This window comes from Tachypleus tridentatus, chromosome 6 (genome assembly GCF_004210375.1).
Source record: "Tachypleus tridentatus isolate NWPU-2018 chromosome 6, ASM421037v1, whole genome shotgun sequence".
In the NCBI taxonomy this organism is placed as follows: Eukaryota; Metazoa; Arthropoda; class Merostomata; order Xiphosura; family Limulidae; genus Tachypleus; species Tachypleus tridentatus.
The window spans coordinates 100,007,117-100,027,019 of NC_134830.1; the positions used below are offsets into that span (position 1 = coordinate 100,007,117).

Consider the following 19,903-nt stretch of genomic DNA (forward strand, 5'->3'; position numbering starts at 1 on the left):
TATTGAAATTATATTTGTACTCTTGTTGCAAAGAAAATCATGAAACTGTTTCCCATAAAACTTCACGATCGTTGGTTATATATATTGCTTGCACATTTACCAGAAACTGTGAAATAAACTTATTTAAATCAGTGATGACGAGAAACCCACTTGTTGAGAAATTTATATGCAAAAACGGCTCGTTTGGGCTGAGAAAACACTTTTACATAGAAGAGCGAACAACGTTTCGACCTTCTTCGGTCATCGTCAGGTTCACAAAGAAAGAGGTAACTGACCGGAAGCTGACCACATGTTTGAAAGGGGTTGTGTAACTGTGTGTCGAAATGTAGAGAGCGGTATTAGATGTTTCAATATATAATTTTATTTATTTTATTTTATTAATATAGGTATAAAGGCGTTCCTTTATATTGGTTTATTTTGGGTTTAAGTTGTTGTATAAGTAAGGCTTCTTTAATTTTGCGTTTGTTTATGTTTGTTTCTTTATTTAGTATTTGAGTGTTTTCTATGGTTATGTTGTGTTTATTTGACTTGCAGTGTTCGAAAACGTGTGAAGGTGACTTTTTATGTTCTTTGAATCTGGTTTCCATTTTTCTACTTGTTTCTCCAATATAGAAGTCGTGGCAGTTATCACATTGTATTTTATAAATAATGTTGGTGTGGTGTTTGTCAGTGTAGTTTTTACATAGTATAAACCTCAGTTTTGTGCCTGGTTTTTGAATAAATTTGGTATTAACTGGAATGTCACCTTCACACGTTTTCGAACACTGCAAATCAAATAAACACAACATAACCATAGAAAACACTCAAATACTAAATAAAGAAACAAACATAAACAAACGCAAAATTAAAGAAGCCTTACTTATACAACAACTTAAACCCAAAATAAACCAATATAAAGGAACGCCTTTATACCTATATTAATAAAATAAAATAAATAAAATAATATATTGAAACATCTAATACCGCTCTCTACATTTCGACACACAGTTACACAACCCCTTTCAAACATGTGGTCAGCTTCCGGTCAGTTACCTCTTTCTTTGTGAACCTGACGATGACCGAAGAAGGTCGAAACGTTGTTCGCTCTTCTATGTAAAAGTGTTTTCTCAGCCCAAACGAGCCGTTTTTGCATATAAACTTATTTAAAGGAAATTAATTATCTGAAGTTAGTACAATATGAAATAACAGTACAGAAGGGTAGAACACTTTAATTACGATACTATTTGCTTTATCATTCAGATTAAAATAAACCCCTTAAAAATAAAGATTTGGCTATCAAACTATTTTGAAGTGGTTTAACTGTAACATACGATATTTAGCTTTAACAACGTAGTGTTAATGATAGTAGAAAAACAAGTACTGCAAATAAAAAAGTCAAAATATCAATTTTATTTCAGTTTTTTATATCACTGCTCAAAGAAGTACGTACAACTACGCAGCGTGAAGGGACACACTTGAATGTCCACTGGATAGTGCCTAAATTCCATTTGACATCCAACAACAGCAGCCAATCTGCAAGAAATAATTAAATTGTATATATACAAGCATGTACACACACTTATAAAACAGCCTTAAACTGTATTCTCGAAATACACCCTTTTTTATTTCTGTTGTAGTTTAATATTCTGTATTACTCTGTAACGGGTTTATAATGAATCTTGCAAGTTTAAATGGGCATGCAATGTTTCGTTGCGTGTTGTGCTCATTAAGACGTACATAAAAATTTTGCTTTAAAATTAAAGTTTTTCTCTAAGTCCGCATTTTATATTTGCCTTATTGATCAGGATATTTGCATATAACTCTCGTTTTGCTTCTAGTTATGAGAGGATACTCTTTGTATTGTTTATAATATTATGTGTATTCCATATCGAAGAAATCTAGCTAAGCACTTACGTTGATGGAAACTAGTTCTCAATAAAATGTAATTTCTATTAGAAAAATATCATATCTTAGCTCAACTAAAAAAAAAAAAAAAGAACCAGCTTTGAACTATTACTTTTATATATTAATAAGTCTTTGTTATTACATACAAACCAAGAAAATATAATTTCTTCGTGAAAATATGGTTTCTTCCACATATTCTTCTTAAAGAAATCTTATAGCAACGACAAACAAAACGGAATTACAGTAATCGTTGCCATGCTATGACGAGCATTGTAGCCATTACTGTTTCTTTGTTTTTGAATTTCGCGCAAAGCTACTCGAAGGCTATCTGCGCTAGCTGACCCTAATTTAGGAGTTTAAGACTAGAGAAAAGGCAGCTAGTCATCACCACCCACTGCCAACTCTTGGACTACTCTTTTTACCAACGAGTAGTGGGATTGATAGTCACATAACACCCCTACAGCTAAAAAGGGCGGGCATGTTTTGTTTCTTGGGATTCGAACTCACGACCCTCAGATTATGAGTTGAGCACCCTAATCACTTGGCCATGCTCGGCCTACAATATCTTAGATCACAACTCACAAATATGTCGATAACACAGATAGAGGTATGAGACTGTTTTATTTTTTATTATTTGTTTTGTTTTTGTAAAACCTAAAGTTATATTGGCGTTTTACATTATATACTGCTCACTCAACTCAATAATCTAAGAAAACAAACTAGTAAACATAGAACAGTCTGATATATTCTCTAATCATAATTTGTTGGTTTTCAAGACTTAACACAGTGTAATATTAACATTTATTTCTCATGCTTCCTATAGTGCAACACCCATAACAAATCTGGTTAAGATTCATCCACAGAAAGTGAGATTGTATAAAATAAAAACACCATAAAAATCGCAAAATGCAAAACTGAAAATTTATATGTACCTCGCATGGGCCTAATGAACCTTCCTACCAATTATGATAACAATCATGATTAGACAACATACAGTACTATTATACTTATACAGATATAACCTTTAAATATAAAAAAATGAATATTACTTGACATTTTCAAAAAGATGCTTTATAAAAACTTTCAAATGCAAATTTAAACAAAATATTTCACAATGCTATATTTTTTACTTTTCGATCCCATTGGCAAAGCGGTATGTCTTCAGACTCACACCGCTACAAACCGGGTTTCGATAACGGTGGTGGGCAGAGCACAGATAGCCCATTGTATAGCTTTGACGGCCCGGCATGGCTAAGTGGGTTAAGGCGTTCGACTCGTAATCTGAGGATCGCGGGTTCGAACCCCCGTCGCACTAAATACGCTCGCCCTTTCAGCCGCGGTGGCGTTATAATGTGACGGTCAATCCCACTATTCGTTGGTGAAAGAGTAGCCCAAGAGTTGGCGGTGGGTGGTAATGACTAGCTGTCTTCCCTCTAGTCTTACACTACTAAATTAGGGACGGCCAGCACAGATAGCTCTCGAGTAGCTTTGTGCGAAATTAAAAAAACAACAACAACACACAAACGTGTAGCTTTGTGCTGAATTCCAAACAAACAAAATTTTTATTTTTAATAATACATACATATTAATATCTCTAATGTCACTGGATGAATATTAATTTGAATGAAAAGATCAGTTTGAGTGTCTATCATTATAAAAAAAATATTTTATCTGCAAAATTAGATCAAATCATTGTAATAATCTCATGCTATTTTTCGGTAGTGTAAACGGTAAAATTATAATTTGCTCTAAACTGAATGAGAACTAATGTTTAATTATACATATATAATTAAATAAAAAGTTTTCACCTTGTATGACAACGGTGACTACATAGGCTTTACAGTTTCTTATTATATTACTGGTTGTGTTCTATGTAATATCAGTTCTTCTTGCCGAAGTTTTTGTGGCCATTGTTGCTCCCTTTCCACTTTCATACCTTTACAAAGACTATCAACAGTGTATGAAACATTAATTATGTATTGTAAAAGATGGCTGCGAAACTTACATCAAGCTTTCAGGTTTACACTTGGATCTTGCATAGAAGCTAGCTTACTGACTTGAACTTGTAGATGGGTGTTTTGTTTTTATGAAGCTGCACCTTACTGACATAGAGTCCTTGCAAATATTGCATTTTCTTGCAGTAAAGTGATGCCAATGCATTAACCTTATAGTATGCAGTCATTTGCATTTCCTTAACTTTCCAATTTTTTAACTTACCGTTATATCTGTAACTTGTAACCCAATAACCTTCATGGTAAAGCTTTCGAGACATGTTCTGTATCATTTTTGAAATACTAAATCTTTAACATGGCCACAGTAAAGTTCTAGATTTTTGTACATGTTTTAAGTATGAACGGCTAGTGCAAATATCTCTCGTATAGTTTTGTGTGAAATTCAAGATAAACTAAACAAACAGTCCTTGGATTCTGGAGGTTTCTCAACCAATCCTGCCTTGCAGAGGGCGGTAAATTAAATAATTTCTACTTCTGTGTAACTCTCCAAGTTCTTAGGCAGTTGTTGGCCCTTTCCTCATATACGCAAAATTAATCATGTAATTCCTGCACGAATATCTTGAGAGATTTTAGCAGATGACATCCATTTGGGAGTTTTGTAATGAATTACTTGTCTTGCAAAATCTCCCCAGAAAACAATTCATAATTCTGTGATGATTATACTTGTTTCTAGTTCCAACTATAGCATAAAGGCTTTTTTACTTTTAGAAAACTTGGGGCTTTTCAGAGTCGTTGTCCTCAATGGAAGCGAAGCTTTGCGTTATGACTTTGTAATCTATTTTTAAGGCTTCCATTTCATCTGAATGAGTGCGTCATCTCGTAACTGATAATCTCTTTATCGTCTGAAATACTAGTTTTACAAACACGTCATATAGGTACTATACAGGTGGGTCGAAGCTGAAGAAATCACCTAAAACTTTTGCACAAAGGCAAAGAACATACACGTTTAAGTATAGCAGTCCACAGTGCATTGTCTAACAAAATGAGCAAATGACTACATAAGGGACCGTAGTTTGTTAGGGATGTTCTTCTCTTTGATCTAAGCTTGCATGCCAACATTTTTGCTGCTCATATTGGATGTATGGTCAGTATATAGCCCATGGAAGTATTGAATTCTTATATAATTCTTTTCAAAGAAATTAATGAGAACTCTAGAAAGATCTTTATATGCAAAAACGGCTCGTTTGGGCTGAGAAAATTTTGTTCGCTCTTCTATGTAAAGTGTTTTCTCAGCCCAAACGAGCCGTTTTTGCATATAAATTTCTCAACAAGTGGGTTTCTCGTCGTCACTGATTATTATTTCTAGAAAGATCTGCTCCTGTGTGATTGCTTAAATATAACAATGCGGCAAATTTCTCTAGAGGGCCACCATCTAGAACATATCTGAAGACTATTGTCAGTTGATCGGTATGGGATATGTTTGGAATACAACAAAAAGTGAGTAATACTGGATGTTTTGATTTCATGAATAATGGCAATGAAAACTTCTTTGAGTAGGACTTCTGTGAATTTGTCACAAACATTTGAAGACAAGTATGAAACATGACGTTTTCCTTTATTTGCGGGTTTTGAAAAGTGTTCATCAATAAATACATCATATTTTGATTGCTGATCCGCTGGATGACAGAAATGTCGTGACTGAGAGAATATGCTCTAGAATTTAGTACTAATATTCGTTTTTTTTCTCTGACTCCATTTGCTTGGTTTCTAGTGAAAATGAATGACTATCTGATTGAAGAGAAACGAAGTTCTTAGAAAAGGGGAAGCGACTGGAAATCAAATTAATGTTTCATATTATGAATAGAATAACACTAAAAAGATGTAAGGATCTCGTAAAAGTCTTTATGGTACGGAAAACACAAGAAGTAGACTGTTAATGTACTTTAGATTATGCAACTGACAATATACTTTATCACAGTTTCATTCAATTACAACTGGTTAAACGGATGTTTATTGGTTAAACTTTTAAAATTTGTATTACTTGCTTTAATAAAAATACTATGTTATATGCTATTCACCAGTTATAGAGTCGGTCAAGAGGACAGTTTTAGTTTGTTTGGAATTTTCTGTAAAGCTACACGAGAGTTATATGAACTAGCCGGCCTTAGTTTAGCCGTGTAATACCAGAGGGAAGGCTACTAGTGATGATCAACCACGGCCAACTCTTGGGCTATTCTTTTACAAACAAATAGAGGGATTTACTGTCACATAATAACGCTACCACGGCTGAAAGGGCGAGCATGTTTGGTGTTAAGGGAATTCAAACCTGCAACCCTCAGATTATGAGTCAAGTTCCCTAACCATCTGGCCTCAGGAGGACAGACAATATTGATTTCACAATGCTCATGAAATTACAAATTAACAAATAATGATAAATTACATGTTATATTAACCGTCGAATCGTGTTATAAACAGCAGTAATACTGACACTGTAATTAAAACGCAATTGACTTAAGAACAATAAAGAAAACATAATGTACTTGTATATACTGTGAAAGGAAATAAGAATAATAAAATACATGATGATTAAGATAAGTAACAAAAAGTAATGTAACCAAGCCAGCGACGAAATTCTGTAATATATATATGTATTAGGTTATCGAGAAATAAATGTTATTTTTGATTTGCAAAGTTTGGAAAAGTATAAACCAGTGTTGTAAAAACATGCTATAATTAAATGGTTTAAACTTGAACAAATTTGCTTAAAGGTTTGTACGACATGTAAAAAAGAATCGACTATGTATTCATAATGTTAGAAAAACACGTAAGTAAAAAACATTAATTTAACACAACACGTTATCCTATAATATGTTTGGCTAAACATTTGAAAAATGTTTGAAATTGCGAAAAGAAGATAACACTTATTTTTCTAGCAACGTTTTTAAACTCTGAGATGGAATGTAAGAAACGTTAGTTAATGCCTTAATTATAAAGGAAATTTAATCAAACCCTAAACACATCTAGGAAAACATTATAGTGTAAATGTCGCCACATCCAAAACGTAGTTCTCTTTAGAAACGAAAATCATACATGAAGTACTTCATACTCTGTTGTAAGCCACTTGGATTTTTTTATTTATAATTTAAAATTTTCAATCAGTACAAATAAAAGGTGAAGGCAGTATATATGCTCCTGCTTCTAGTGGCACAGCACTATCCCTGCGGGCTTATAACGCTACAAACTGGGATTCAGGACCCATGGTGAGCAGAGCATAGATAGCTTATTGTGTAGCTTTGTGCTTTTAACTTCAAACAGGCATTGTATAATTATTTATTTATTTTTGGTTCTCATCTAGGTAAGAAGCTCGCTTTGATAAAAAAAAAAAAAAAAGAAGATAAACACCATATCCTCATGAGATCGATTTTCGGTTAGACGAAACATTGTTCTACAATTCATATGTCCAGTACTCTGAATGAACGACATGTATAGTTCATGAAAAGACAACAGTTATAATTGTGTTTGGGTTCTATATATATATTAGTTACGCCTGAAAAACTGTGAAAGCTTTAATATTATTCTATATTTTGTTATCATACTTTACGCAGTAAAATAGCAATTACAACGCGGTTAGTACAGGTTTTATGAAATAAAAATAAAAAAAAAAACAATAATAACAACCCAATATTCTTCAGCGTTTGCTATATTCTATAAATAAAAAGTACATTGCTATGTCAACAGTCCTTTTATAACCATTGGTGAAGCATCACCTAAAGCCCCACCTTCTACACATTAAATCTTGATAGAAAGATGTAAAGGTTATTCTTTTGTCAACTTTGTTATGAGAAAATGATGCACGTTTTCTAATACAAAAATAAAGGTATCAATAATATTAAACATGCATTTTATATATCATCTCAGACTTGCTGAAATAAATTCTGCAAGCAAAAACGTGTTTAGAGCCAATGAAATATAGTGTTAACTACGACATTTCAAAATAATTATTTCATAAGAAAGAGGTTTTACGTTATTTCTAGGAACTTTAGCAGTATAACGTGAGAACATGGACACTATCAACTACATTCGTTTGTCAGAAAATACGGCCGTATAGAATTAGATTTATTACACGTAAAATTAGACTTATTATTCTTATGGTGTTTGTATAAACTGAAGTGGACCAGACTAGGTTTATACATGTTTATCTCTTAACCAAGATTTAATTGTATTGAATATGTTTAATGTGTAAACATATAACTAAGCAGATATTAACTTTACTCGAATTCGTAAATCAAATGCTACGTTCACGTTATTTATACTAGGTAATATAGAAACTTATACACTCACGAAAAATGCATATTAGTTCTTTAAAAATTCAGTCAGCTTCGTTACATAATACTTTAAAAACACGACGACGTAATTTTAGATACAAATTAAGTCAAACAACGCTACCAAATTTACATTTAATACAGTTAGATTTTACTTTCGAAAACGTTACGCTAAAGCTTATTACAATAAACTTCACACTAAATGGATTTTAAAACTACCAGAAAATTAACAAATATTAAAAAAATAATACAGAAAAATTTATTATTAGTGCTACATTTTGACTATAATTATTGTTATAACTTCCAGTAATGAATAAATCAATGTATAAAGTTTAAAATTCTTAGAAAATGTATTGTTTATTTGTAAGAGCATGAGAAACTGAGAAAATAGTAGTAAAATTTAGAAAAATCTAGTGTAATATGCGCACACGCACACGCATACGGATAAGTAATATCCAGGTGCACACCCTCAGGGCCCATTTAGTATGGGTGCAAAATTTCAGGTTTCTAGGTATTTCTTTTGGAACTATGCAGGTCACACATACACAGACACCCACGCGCACACACGTACGTGCCTGTTTGTGATTTCTATTTGTAATATAAAGAATCACTTCTTTTCTATGAGTTTTTTTCGCTAGCTTGGCTAATTAAAAAGATGCGCATGTGCGCAAGTATGTGCAAGTTGATTTATGTGTTTTTCGTATAAAAAGATGTGCACTCACGTAGAAAACACATTCATCATCGTCATCATCTGCCACTCAATTCCATGAAGGAACATAGGTCCTCAATCACTTGCGGTTTCAGTAACATGTGTTTAAGTGAGTAGGTTGTTAGCCCACTGCACCGAGCCGTCTCTAATTTAGCAGTGTAAGACTAGAGGGAAGGCAGCTAGTCATCACCACCCACCGCCAACTCTTGGGCTACTCTTTTACCAACGAATAGTGGGATTGACCGTCACATTATAACGCCCCCACGGCTAGGAGGGCGAGCATGTTTAGCGCGATGCAAACGCGAACCCGCGACCCTCAGATTACGAGTCGCATGCCTTAACGCGCTCGGCCATGCCGGGCCAGAAAACACATTACGTACTCAATAAACAACATACAGAGCATTAGACATTCATAGCTTTTTAGGTATTGTAAATTTTGTTGTAATATATTAGTAGATAGATTAATTTTAATTATTTAGAGAAGAAACATTTGATCATTAAATGTGTTAAATTATTTTACAATTTTATGCACAATTAAAATAATTTTTAAAATTTATTGTAGGGAAAATTATTGGAGTTACTTGTACAATATATACAGGGTGTTCAGAAAGTCACTGTGCTCTTATATATTTATTAACAGACATGTTTCAATATAGAATACAGGAGGTAAATATGAATTACAATTATAAACAATGTTGAAAGTGGCCCCCGTTGGCATCAATACAGGCCTGAATCCTTCTTATTTTGTTTCTAAATATCGCTATCAGTTGCTGGCTTGAAATAGACTGAATAAAATATGATTACAAAACTGCACAGTGACTTTCCGAACATCCTGTATCATGTGTTACATAGCTGAATTACCAGACCTAATAATGTGTGGAAAAGTAGTCGATGGAAACTGCACCAAAAATATTGGTTGGACTCTCAGCATTTATATCCAAACATCATATTAGGGGCAGTAATGCTAACTTCAAGAAAAGTTTTGCTCTTCCCTATTGATATATTGTATTCTATCATTTCTTGCTGTTTTTATTGTGTGTGTGTATTTTTTATAGCAAAGCCACATCAGGCTATCTGTTGAGTTCACCGAAGGGAATCGAACCCCTGATTTTCGTGTTGTAAATCTGTATACTTTTTTTTAGCAATCATCTTGCAACATCTGGCTGCAGACAGCGAAACATGATGACGATGTAAGACTTAAAAAGTTAGGCCCGGCATGGCCAGGTGGGTTAAGGCGCTCGACTCCTACTCTGAGGGTCGTGGGTTCGAATACCGGTCGCACTGCTAAATTAGAGACGGCTAGCACAGATAGCCCTCGAGTAGCTGTGCACGAAATTCAAAAACAAACAAACTTCAAGCGTTTGAGCTACTTCTTTCCTTTTTATTTTATTTTTGCTAAGCATGTAAGACTGGCGAAGTTGATGTTAAATTGCACTCTCAACGCAATTTGAGTCTGGCTTTCCTCGTTAACTCTAAAACCAAGGGCACATTACATGATGACCCATCATATGATTTGTACCTCGGTGTTGGATGTTTGTATTAAGACTGCGATTTTTTTTCTTGAATTTATATTTAATTGTGTTTAATATACAGTTTGTATATGCTGCGTAAGACTCACGGTATCCTTCTTTTTATGTATTCTCTTTCTTACATTTTTTTAGCTTTTACCTAATTCTATGCGTATGTTTGTAAATGTGTACAAATACTCTATGAAAACAACACAGGAATAATGGAATTTGTATGTATTCTACAATAAAGGCTCAAATATACTACTATTTAATAATGCTAACAGCACCTCTAAATTCCCTTTTGTGAAAAGTAAATGTTATGGGATCTGACATACAAATTTCAGTGGTGCATAGAATTGAGAGAAGCACAATGTGTGTTCTCGGTTAGTAGTACTGAGCAGTAGATGCAGAGATAGATAGTGGAACATTTGTTGAGAAGCCACAGAAGATATTTCCTTCATCTAGAGAGAAATAAGTTGACTAGAAGTTGGTTAGATACAGGATGTTGTTGCAGAATAGCTACAACTTTGAAGTGTGGTTAATAGTATCGGACTTTGAGATCGCTATTACAATAATCGCTTTCTAGTCATTTATACGGCTGAAAAATGTGAAGTACTGAATGAGCGTTTGTGATCATGGTTTTTAAAAGCGGGCATTTGATGTTAGATCTTGTGACTTGTCACCTGACTCTTGTTTTGTATAAAATGAATTGAATAAAGCCACTTATGTTTTTAAATAATAGGTGCACACTGTCCTAACTAGAATGTATACGTTAATCTTTATTAGTGTATATAAATAATAACGTAAAATCAACATTTATTTTCAGATTTCATCTAGTTGTTGTACATTCACGTCATTTAAACCTTTGTCATCTCACTTAAATTAACTATGTGGCATTTTGAAGGTGAAGATAATATTAAATAATATCTTTTACAAATAACATGGTCCCGGCATGGCCAAGCGTGTTAAGTCGTTCGACTCGTAATCCGAGGGTGGCGGGTTTGAATTCTCGTCGCACCAACCACACTCGCCCTTTCAGCCGTGGGGGCATTATAATGCGACTATTCGTTGGTAAAAGAGTAGCCCAAGAGTTGCCGGTGGGTGGTGATGACTAGCTGCTTTACACTGCTAAATTAGGGACGGCTAGCTAAGATAGCCCTCGAGTAGCTTTGCGCGAAATTCAGAACAAATAAACAAAAACAAATAACATTATCGCTACCAACGTACTCGGTACGTTTTTTACATTTATGTTTGGTTGATTGTTGATTTTTTATAGCTAAGTATAAAGCTACATAAAGGGCTATAAGTGTTCTGTCTACCACAGTTATCGAAACCCGGTTTATTGCGTTAAGTCCACAAACATAGCGCTGTATCACTAGGGGCCGTGTTGAAGTGATTAGATAAACAAAAGTTTAATTGGACCGAATATAAACTAAATTTATTACGATCGAACGTGACGTTCAGAACTGAATTTTCTTCTTCTTCTTTTTTTCCTGTGTACCTATGTGTAGGATGTGCACATATATGCTTATTGTTTAACTTTTAGCTTCAGGATATTTAATCGCTTTTTATGTTATTCTATTTTTATCTATTTCACTGAAAGTTACAGCTTATTTAAAAAAATATTTTATAATGTGGTGTCTCTTTGATACTAATATTATCAAACGACAGCTGTTTTGTTCTCGTGTGCACGTGTTATGTATTGTTTATTTGTTCTGAATGTGTTTGTTAGGTTTACTTGTTTCAGTGTTTTCACGAAAAATTACACAAAGAAATATCTGCGTACAACCATCCTTAATTCTACAACCATAGAGTAGATACAGAGCAGCTTATCAATAGCATCTATTGACAGTTCTTGTGGCCGTTCTTGTTTGACAAAACGATCGAATATAACTCGCCAGTTCCGATATCAAGAACTGTACGAAAGGTGTAACCGTTTCCCAACGGTGAATGTAATAATAAAAATCACATATCAATTTAAGTTAAAACAACAACAACCTAAAATTTGGCAGATAATAATAATCAACAATTAGATATTATTTGTCTACGTTTTATACAGTTTTCTGAACAACCATATTGTCCCATAATTGTTCTGAATAATTTAAGTATTTCAGCAAATGTAGCTGAGGTAAGGAAATCGACCCAGAGGTAAACCTTTAAACATACCGCTGCAATGGAAAATACGATGCACGAGCAACATGTTTAGCTCTATGCATTTGTTTTTTTATCAAATTCTGACCATTCAAGAAATGTATCATGCCGCTATGGAAAGACTTATAGCCAGAAATTTTGTGTCATTCCCTTCCGAAGGCCCTGCATGACCAGTTGGTTAAGGCACTCGACTTGTAATTTATGGGTCGCTGGCTTAAATCCCCCTCCCACTAAATGTGCTCGCTCTTTCGGCCTTTTGGGCGTTATAACGTTACCATCAATCCCTCTATTCCTTGATAAAAGAGTAGTCCAGGAATTGGCGGTGAGTGGTGATGACTAGTTGCCTTCCATCTAGTCTTAAAATGCTAAATTAGGGACAACTAGTGCAGATAGCCTTCGCGAAAATAAAAAACAAACCAATCCCTTCCGAAGGAGGGTATTCGTATAGAAAAATCGAATAAAAATATTTGTAATTGTTGAAAAACAACAGTTTCAAAGAATATTGTTTGGGGTAGTAGCAAGAAGACTAAAACACCCACACACACGCAAAAAATATTCTACCAAATCAGAGGTTTTATTGTCGTTCCCAAAGTCTGAAGGTTGGTTTTTCACAAAAAGATTTCTCTACCCAGAAAGTGGTTATTAGCAAATTACAGGAATTTCAACTAACAAAAAAAGCACAAACAACTAATTCATAATTTTTCTCGAGATACAAAACTGTTGTAATAAGAATATAGAAACTTGTTGCAATAATGGACAAACGCTGGATGTACTAGAACTATGGCAAAAAAGGAGAATTTTCTATCGACCACGAGGCATAGACTTTCCAATATGATACAGATAATGCAAAGAAAGTTGTCTGTCGGGTGTTATGCGGGTTGCTTCAGACTTCTCATACAATGAAAAAGTTAAGCTTCATAAAGTGCAAAGTAGAGTAAAGATGAATTCTAGTTACTATCACGAAAAGAGTGATAAAAATTATATACGAAATGAAATACCTGCATTGTGTGGAAAGTTTGTCAAAAGATATGGTTATATCAGGATAAAGAGCCAAGTAACAAATTTTGTGATTAAAATAATTAAAAAATCAAAATCAAAACGGAAAAGAGCTTTAGGTAAAACATCCAGTGTTACCTGGACATGATATAGACATCTTGCGTAAACCTACCTTGATTTGCAGCTAGTATAAAAATACAAGTAAATGCATCAAAAATTAAGGATTTCACATTTTCGTTTCATTGTTATGACATGCTAGTCTTCAAAATTCCAAAACGTTTAATCTTTATTAGAGCAAAATTGAAAGTGTTGTTTTCATTGATTGCAGAATGTTTAAGAAACATGACATAATTTTAACCATTAATCTTAAAAGTGGAAAATACATATCTTGATTTTCATTCGAAGTCTGCTAAACAGACCGATAATAACTGGCATATTACGACAGCGGAAATGTTTATGAAAAATTCAAATAATTGTAAACCTTTATAAAAGCTAAACGTAATTACATCCACCCTTTCAGTAGCTACATCCATTAACAAATATTACTGGTCGGCAAAACCAGGCCTTAAGTCTTATTAACACATCTATCTCGCAAAAATGTTTTAAATAGGATATTGAAAAAAGAAATTCTTCAACGCGAAGATGCACATGTATACCCAATATCGCAAATTATAATAATAAATTTACTAACCCATTATGAGTATGACGTTTCTTAGTCGAATTGATGAGTCCTGTTTATTGGCACTGGATATGGCAAGTGTAGAATGGGTAAAATATTGTTATATGTATTCTTTTTTTTCACTTTTACTGATAAGTTGTGACAATAACAATGTTGTTTCTACATGTGTATATATATGTTAAAGATTTCTTTCCTTTTCCATCAGAGGTAAAAATAAAACGAGAATCTACGTCGTAAAGGCTTAATGCATTCTTTAATCCTCTATATCCTCTGCTGTGGACTGTAATTTTGCTTATTCAAAGCTCATCAGCACAGTTTGAGTCAGCAAATTAAAGAACTTCTATTAAGCCTCTTATAATGTTGATGTATATAATATCTGTGGAGTTTTGAGCCATTTTACTTTAAAATATAGTAACCTAAATTGCTTTAGGTATGTAAATGATTTTATAACATTTCTTTGAATTCATTATTCGATGATATACAGTGAAGGAGCTGTTTAATGATGGTATATGTGTGTTAAAGATACCTCGTCTGATACAAAAGAAATCTTTAATGTACATATATATGTACAACATATATCTATACAGAGAGACACTGAAAGTTTAAGGAACTGCTGTGCTCAATCTAGGGGTGTCTAAGGGCATTTTAACCCCAGAAAATTAATATTATAATAAACTTTGCAGTTGCTAGATAAATTAGATATGTTAAAAAGTGAGGGCATCACAGCACCTTCGGTTCTGCTGCCTCTGTTAGTACAACTAGTTTTGTATGTGCAGTTTTTTTCTTCACTACCTTCATCACTAAATAGGCTACCACATATTTTTACCAAGTAGGCTTAGCATTTTTCGCTATCATGTGGGTTTCACCAAGTAGGTTTAGCATTTCTCGTTGCCACATACGTATATAAAATATATACCAAATAGGCTTAGTATATATCGTTGCCAAAAAAGCTTAATCTAGAATGAATAGAGGAAAGTAAGCAGTTATTATTATTACTATCTTAGCGTTTCTAAGAATTTTGTTGACGTTCGACTTTAACAAATAAGCACTTTCATTTCAAAATTCTATGAATCCCACATTTTGTTATTTTTAGTTTTTATGGTTTTAAGCCTATATAATAAAAATAATTAAAGGTGTAACTTCAGCAAAGGTTTTTGGTTTCATTACTCACTCGCATATCAATTAAATATCGAAATAAAGCACTACATAAATGACAAAAAAGTGTCAGAATATACGAAAGTTCCCATCATGAAATTATGTAACATTGTAAAACATATGAATGAACATAAATAAGTCTTTATGGTTTGTATTGTGTTAAAATACTAGAAATTAGGGTAAAAAGGATGAGAGGTTCACCTCACAGTATACTCCAGTTGACACTCTCTACTCTCTCCAGCTTTTACCTTCAGAACTTCAGTTGATGATGCTTTGGATGGCATGTTTACCTTTTTAGCGTTGACTACGTACGTGTCTGGAATCCAGAAGAACTTGAAATGATTTTTCGATATGATAGCATAGTCGAATTCGCTTGTTTTCACATCTAAAATACCCAGATTTTCCAGACTGTTTCTGTAAGTACAGCACATTGATTTAGTTGCGTTCCAGCCATGCCATATAAAGAAATCCAATCTAAAGTCCTGAAATTGAGAAAAAAAATACAGCGTCAGAAAATTTGAACAAAATCGTAGGTGTATTTCAGTTAAAGAGAGAGGCGTTAGACGAAAATGGTTTACATGTGTTAAACTCGGAGATTTTGAAGAAATATATTTATGCCTTTAAAAGTCGTAAATTTTGAATAAATATAGTTATTGTTTTTTCGTAATTAACAGTACCTTAAAAGTATTGTCTCTACACCACTCCATGTTAGATACAACATAAAGTAAATTAAGGATCACTTGAGGAAAGGTAAGAGAAAAATGCCAACAATACATTAAAAGACAAAATATCAAAACGATTGTTAGAGAAAAACAAAGATAAAATATATTATCAAGATTTTTGGTGAGACTAAATGGAAATTGGCAGTACATAAGACAAGACTAACGCTAGTAAAAGAGAACACGCGAGCAGTATAAATAACAGGGCAAAGAAGAGCATGAAAAATCAAGAGGAAGATGTTATGGACGACAAACGCCGAAATAGGACAAAATGGAAAGTTTGTTTTGAATTTCAAAAAAATCCACACGAGAACTATCTACGCTAGCCGTCTCTAATTTAGCAGTGTAAAACAAGAGGGAAGGCAGATAGTCATCACCACTCACCGGCAACTCATGGGTTACTCTTTTACTAAAGAATAATGGGATTTATGTCACATTATAACGTCCCTACAACTGAAGGGACGAACGTATTTAGGGTAACGTGGATTCGAACTCACGATTCTCAGATTGTGAGTGGAACGCCTTAACCACCTGGCTATGCTGAACCCGAAATGGATTGGTTTGGTTTTGAATTTCGTGCAACGCTACACGAGGCTATCCGCGCTAGCCGTCCCTAATTTAGCAATGTAAGACTAGAGAGAAGGCGAGTTAAGGTGTTCGACTCATAATCTGAGGGTCGCGGGTTCGAATCCCCGTCGCACCAAACATGCTCGCCCTTTCAGCCGTGGGGGCGTTATAATATTACGGTCAATCCCACTATTCGTTGGTAAAAGCGTTAGCTGTGGGTGGTGGTGACTAGCTGCCTTTCCTCAAGTCTTACACTGCTAAATTAGGGACGACTAGCGCAGATAGCCCTCAAGTAGCTTTGCGCGAAATTCAAAAAACAAACATTCTTCGGTTCAAGATAGTGTGGGTCAATATGAAAAACATTTATATGTATATGGACTGTAAGAAAAAAGTATTTCATTTTACGAATATTTTGAGTAATTTTATTGAGTGCTCTTACTAACGCTGCTATATATCACACTTCCTTACATCATCCAATCACAGGCCCCCAATGGCACTGTTGTATGTCTGCGGACTTACAGTGCTAGAAACCGGGTTTCAATACCCGTGGTGGTAGAACACAGATAGCCCATTGTGTAGCTTCGTGCTTAACTTTAAACACACACTCCAACCATAGAAAACTTTGCACATGATGGATCTGTCTAGCGGCGTATCTAGTCAGTAGAATGTCACTTTTTATACTGTATCTAGTCAGTAGAATGTCACTTTTTATACTGTATCCAGTCAGTAGAATGTCACTTTTTATACTGCATTCAACTAATATTATCACACCCTTGACTTCGTTGACATCGTTGTCGATTTTTTAAGGATTATACCATAAAAAATAACTAAAACTGAAGTAATTGGATTTGTAGCTCGCTTTTAGAGTGCATTTACGTTTACATGTATGTAAATATTTTGGTCGAAGTGATCGAATCTAATTTACATTTTTCAGCTACACATTTAACAACAGACTCTGATTTCTCCAAAGAACTGAAGCTATTTGCGTGTAAAAAAAAAAACAGTTTCTCGTCTCATTCACTGAATAGTGACAGCTTTACTATTTTATACTTAACACAATATACACATTAAAAGTTGAAAGCATAATCTTTTAGATATTAGCTACTCGAATTATGAAGAAACAAAGTGACTTTTATTTAACAGAAAAAGGAAAGTACAAAGAATAACCTGACTTTCTCGCCAACTGTATGGTTCGTGTTAACAATATCATGTTAACGTTAATGTTTATTAAATGCATAAAAACAATTTTTGTTACGATAATAACATTGATTAGACCATAAATATTTACTATTTACACATATCTAGTTATCATTATGAGCGAAAGCGTCTTAGTGCTTTCATTCACTCACGTCCTTAATGGTTACCCGCATTATGAAGGTTAAATGTCATAGTTATTAAAAATATCAAATACCCATTTGTTGTGTATCTAAGACATTTTATTAGAAACTTCGAACAAAGAAAATACAGCCAATAAACGTCTTCAGACAAACTTAGTACATGTTTTATCACCAGAAAGCTTTTGTTAACATTATAATTCTGTGTTTTTTATTTGCATCCTGCCTTATACATAAGAGTGCAAGTAATGCATATATAAGCTTATACGTCTAAGTTGTATGACGAAACATTTTTTTTTTTTTTTCCAAAACGGTAATAATGGGGCCATCATATTATTAATATTGTCCCTTAAAGTAGATTTGTTTTAGTTATCTTTCACTGTGCAACTTGCAGAAAAAGATCTTATGGAATGATATCAAATTATACTAATGCGAAATAAACTCTTATACAAGCTCACACCACATGTTATCATGAATTATCGAGTCTGAGTAATAATTAGTACGTATTAAATAGAGAAATATCACTAAAGATATTTAGTTTGGCGTTGTAGTTACTACGTAGAAATATGTATCGAAACTGATAAGCCTTCAATAAGCTACTTGTCAATTGTACATTGCAATATGTATGATAGTTAGTATTGATAACGCCCCTTCGCAGGAAGGGGATCCTGGAATTACTTGATTTTAGCGTTGTAATTCAGCAGACATTTCGCTGGAAGGGGAGGTGTAAAGAAGAGGAAAAGAAACACACACATACTCTTTGGTAGTATCCTAGACCTGTTAAAAAGTGTTTTTTATCACATCTAAAGATAGTTAAAGGTAATTTCATTTATTCATACTTATTTGTACTACACTCTAGGTGCAATTGCAGAGTTTAAAAATGTTGATTGTGATGTATAATTTTTTGTCAATATATGAAACTTTAATCCATGAGAAACTTTTAGTATAAGTGTAAATAAACAAACACTGTACTTCTCAAGGTGGAAAAAGTATACATTATACTGTTAGAAAAATGCTGCATAATTTCCAGTGAACCCTAAATATTTTTACATTTTGGAACTTCGTTGCTGTTTAAGCAGTGATAATTTTGTATTTGCTACAATTAACAGTTGTTTTATCATGAACTAATTGAATATTTTTTCTACCTTTCAAACTTGGATATTTAACTGTTTTGTTATTTCCACTTGAAGTTTATAACAGTGGTTTTGGCTTTTATTTTTTTGTATTGCTAAATAGATCTTGAACAAATTGCTTTATACATGCATTCTTGGAAGTATACAAAATTCCATACTACGTTTTTATCTCTGCCTTGATTGAAATACATGGCTGAATACCTTTCTATACTTAAGTATGCTTGAAAATATTGGATGTCTGCAGTTACAACAGTTGCTGGTATCTTGATGTACATAATTGAGTGTAAACATCAGAACACGTAACCTTACATAAATAACTATGGAAGCAAGGTGTCACAAAATTTTGTGTAAAGTTGCATAGAATATTTTAAAGCGTGATAAAGCTACTAATTACTGTTTGTTAAAGTCCCAAATTTAATCCATTGACCAAAGGGAAGATAACCGCTCAGTAGCACTCTAGCGTCCACTGTTAACGTTAATTGAGTGAGCATTAATCTTAGAACGCGCTCACAGCTTAAAATGTGAAGAGTATTTTTTGACATCGCGCAAATTCGAATCCGGCTTGAAAGTTCCGATATTTAGATCTATACAAGACTAACTTGTGTCCATTTTGTTTTTTCACATTACAAGGTAATCCCTTAGTGACTCAACAACATGTCTGAATGCTCATACCCTAAAACATGGTTTCAACACCCGTGGTGGGATAGTGGGAATTGTGTAGATTTTTGCTTATTAACAAATAAATAAACAGAAAACTGGGCACAAAATATGTTTTAAAATTAACTGCTCTTCAG

At 33.6% G+C, this 19,903-nt stretch overlaps 1 protein-coding gene across 1 annotated transcript in view; it reads right to left on the reverse strand.

The window, feature by feature from the left end:
• Nucleotides 1-19,903, reverse strand: part of LOC143254617 (glycine receptor subunit alpha-2-like) — a 44,487-nt gene that overhangs the window by 6,929 nt on the left and 17,655 nt on the right. The window contains exons 4-5 of the mRNA XM_076509768.1: nucleotides 15,558-15,838; nucleotides 1,430-1,512 (exon numbers count right to left, since the gene is read on the reverse strand). Coding sequence (XP_076365883.1) covers nucleotides 1,430-1,512; nucleotides 15,558-15,838 — 364 coding nt within the window. The remainder of the gene's footprint in view (nucleotides 1-1,429; nucleotides 1,513-15,557; nucleotides 15,839-19,903) is intronic.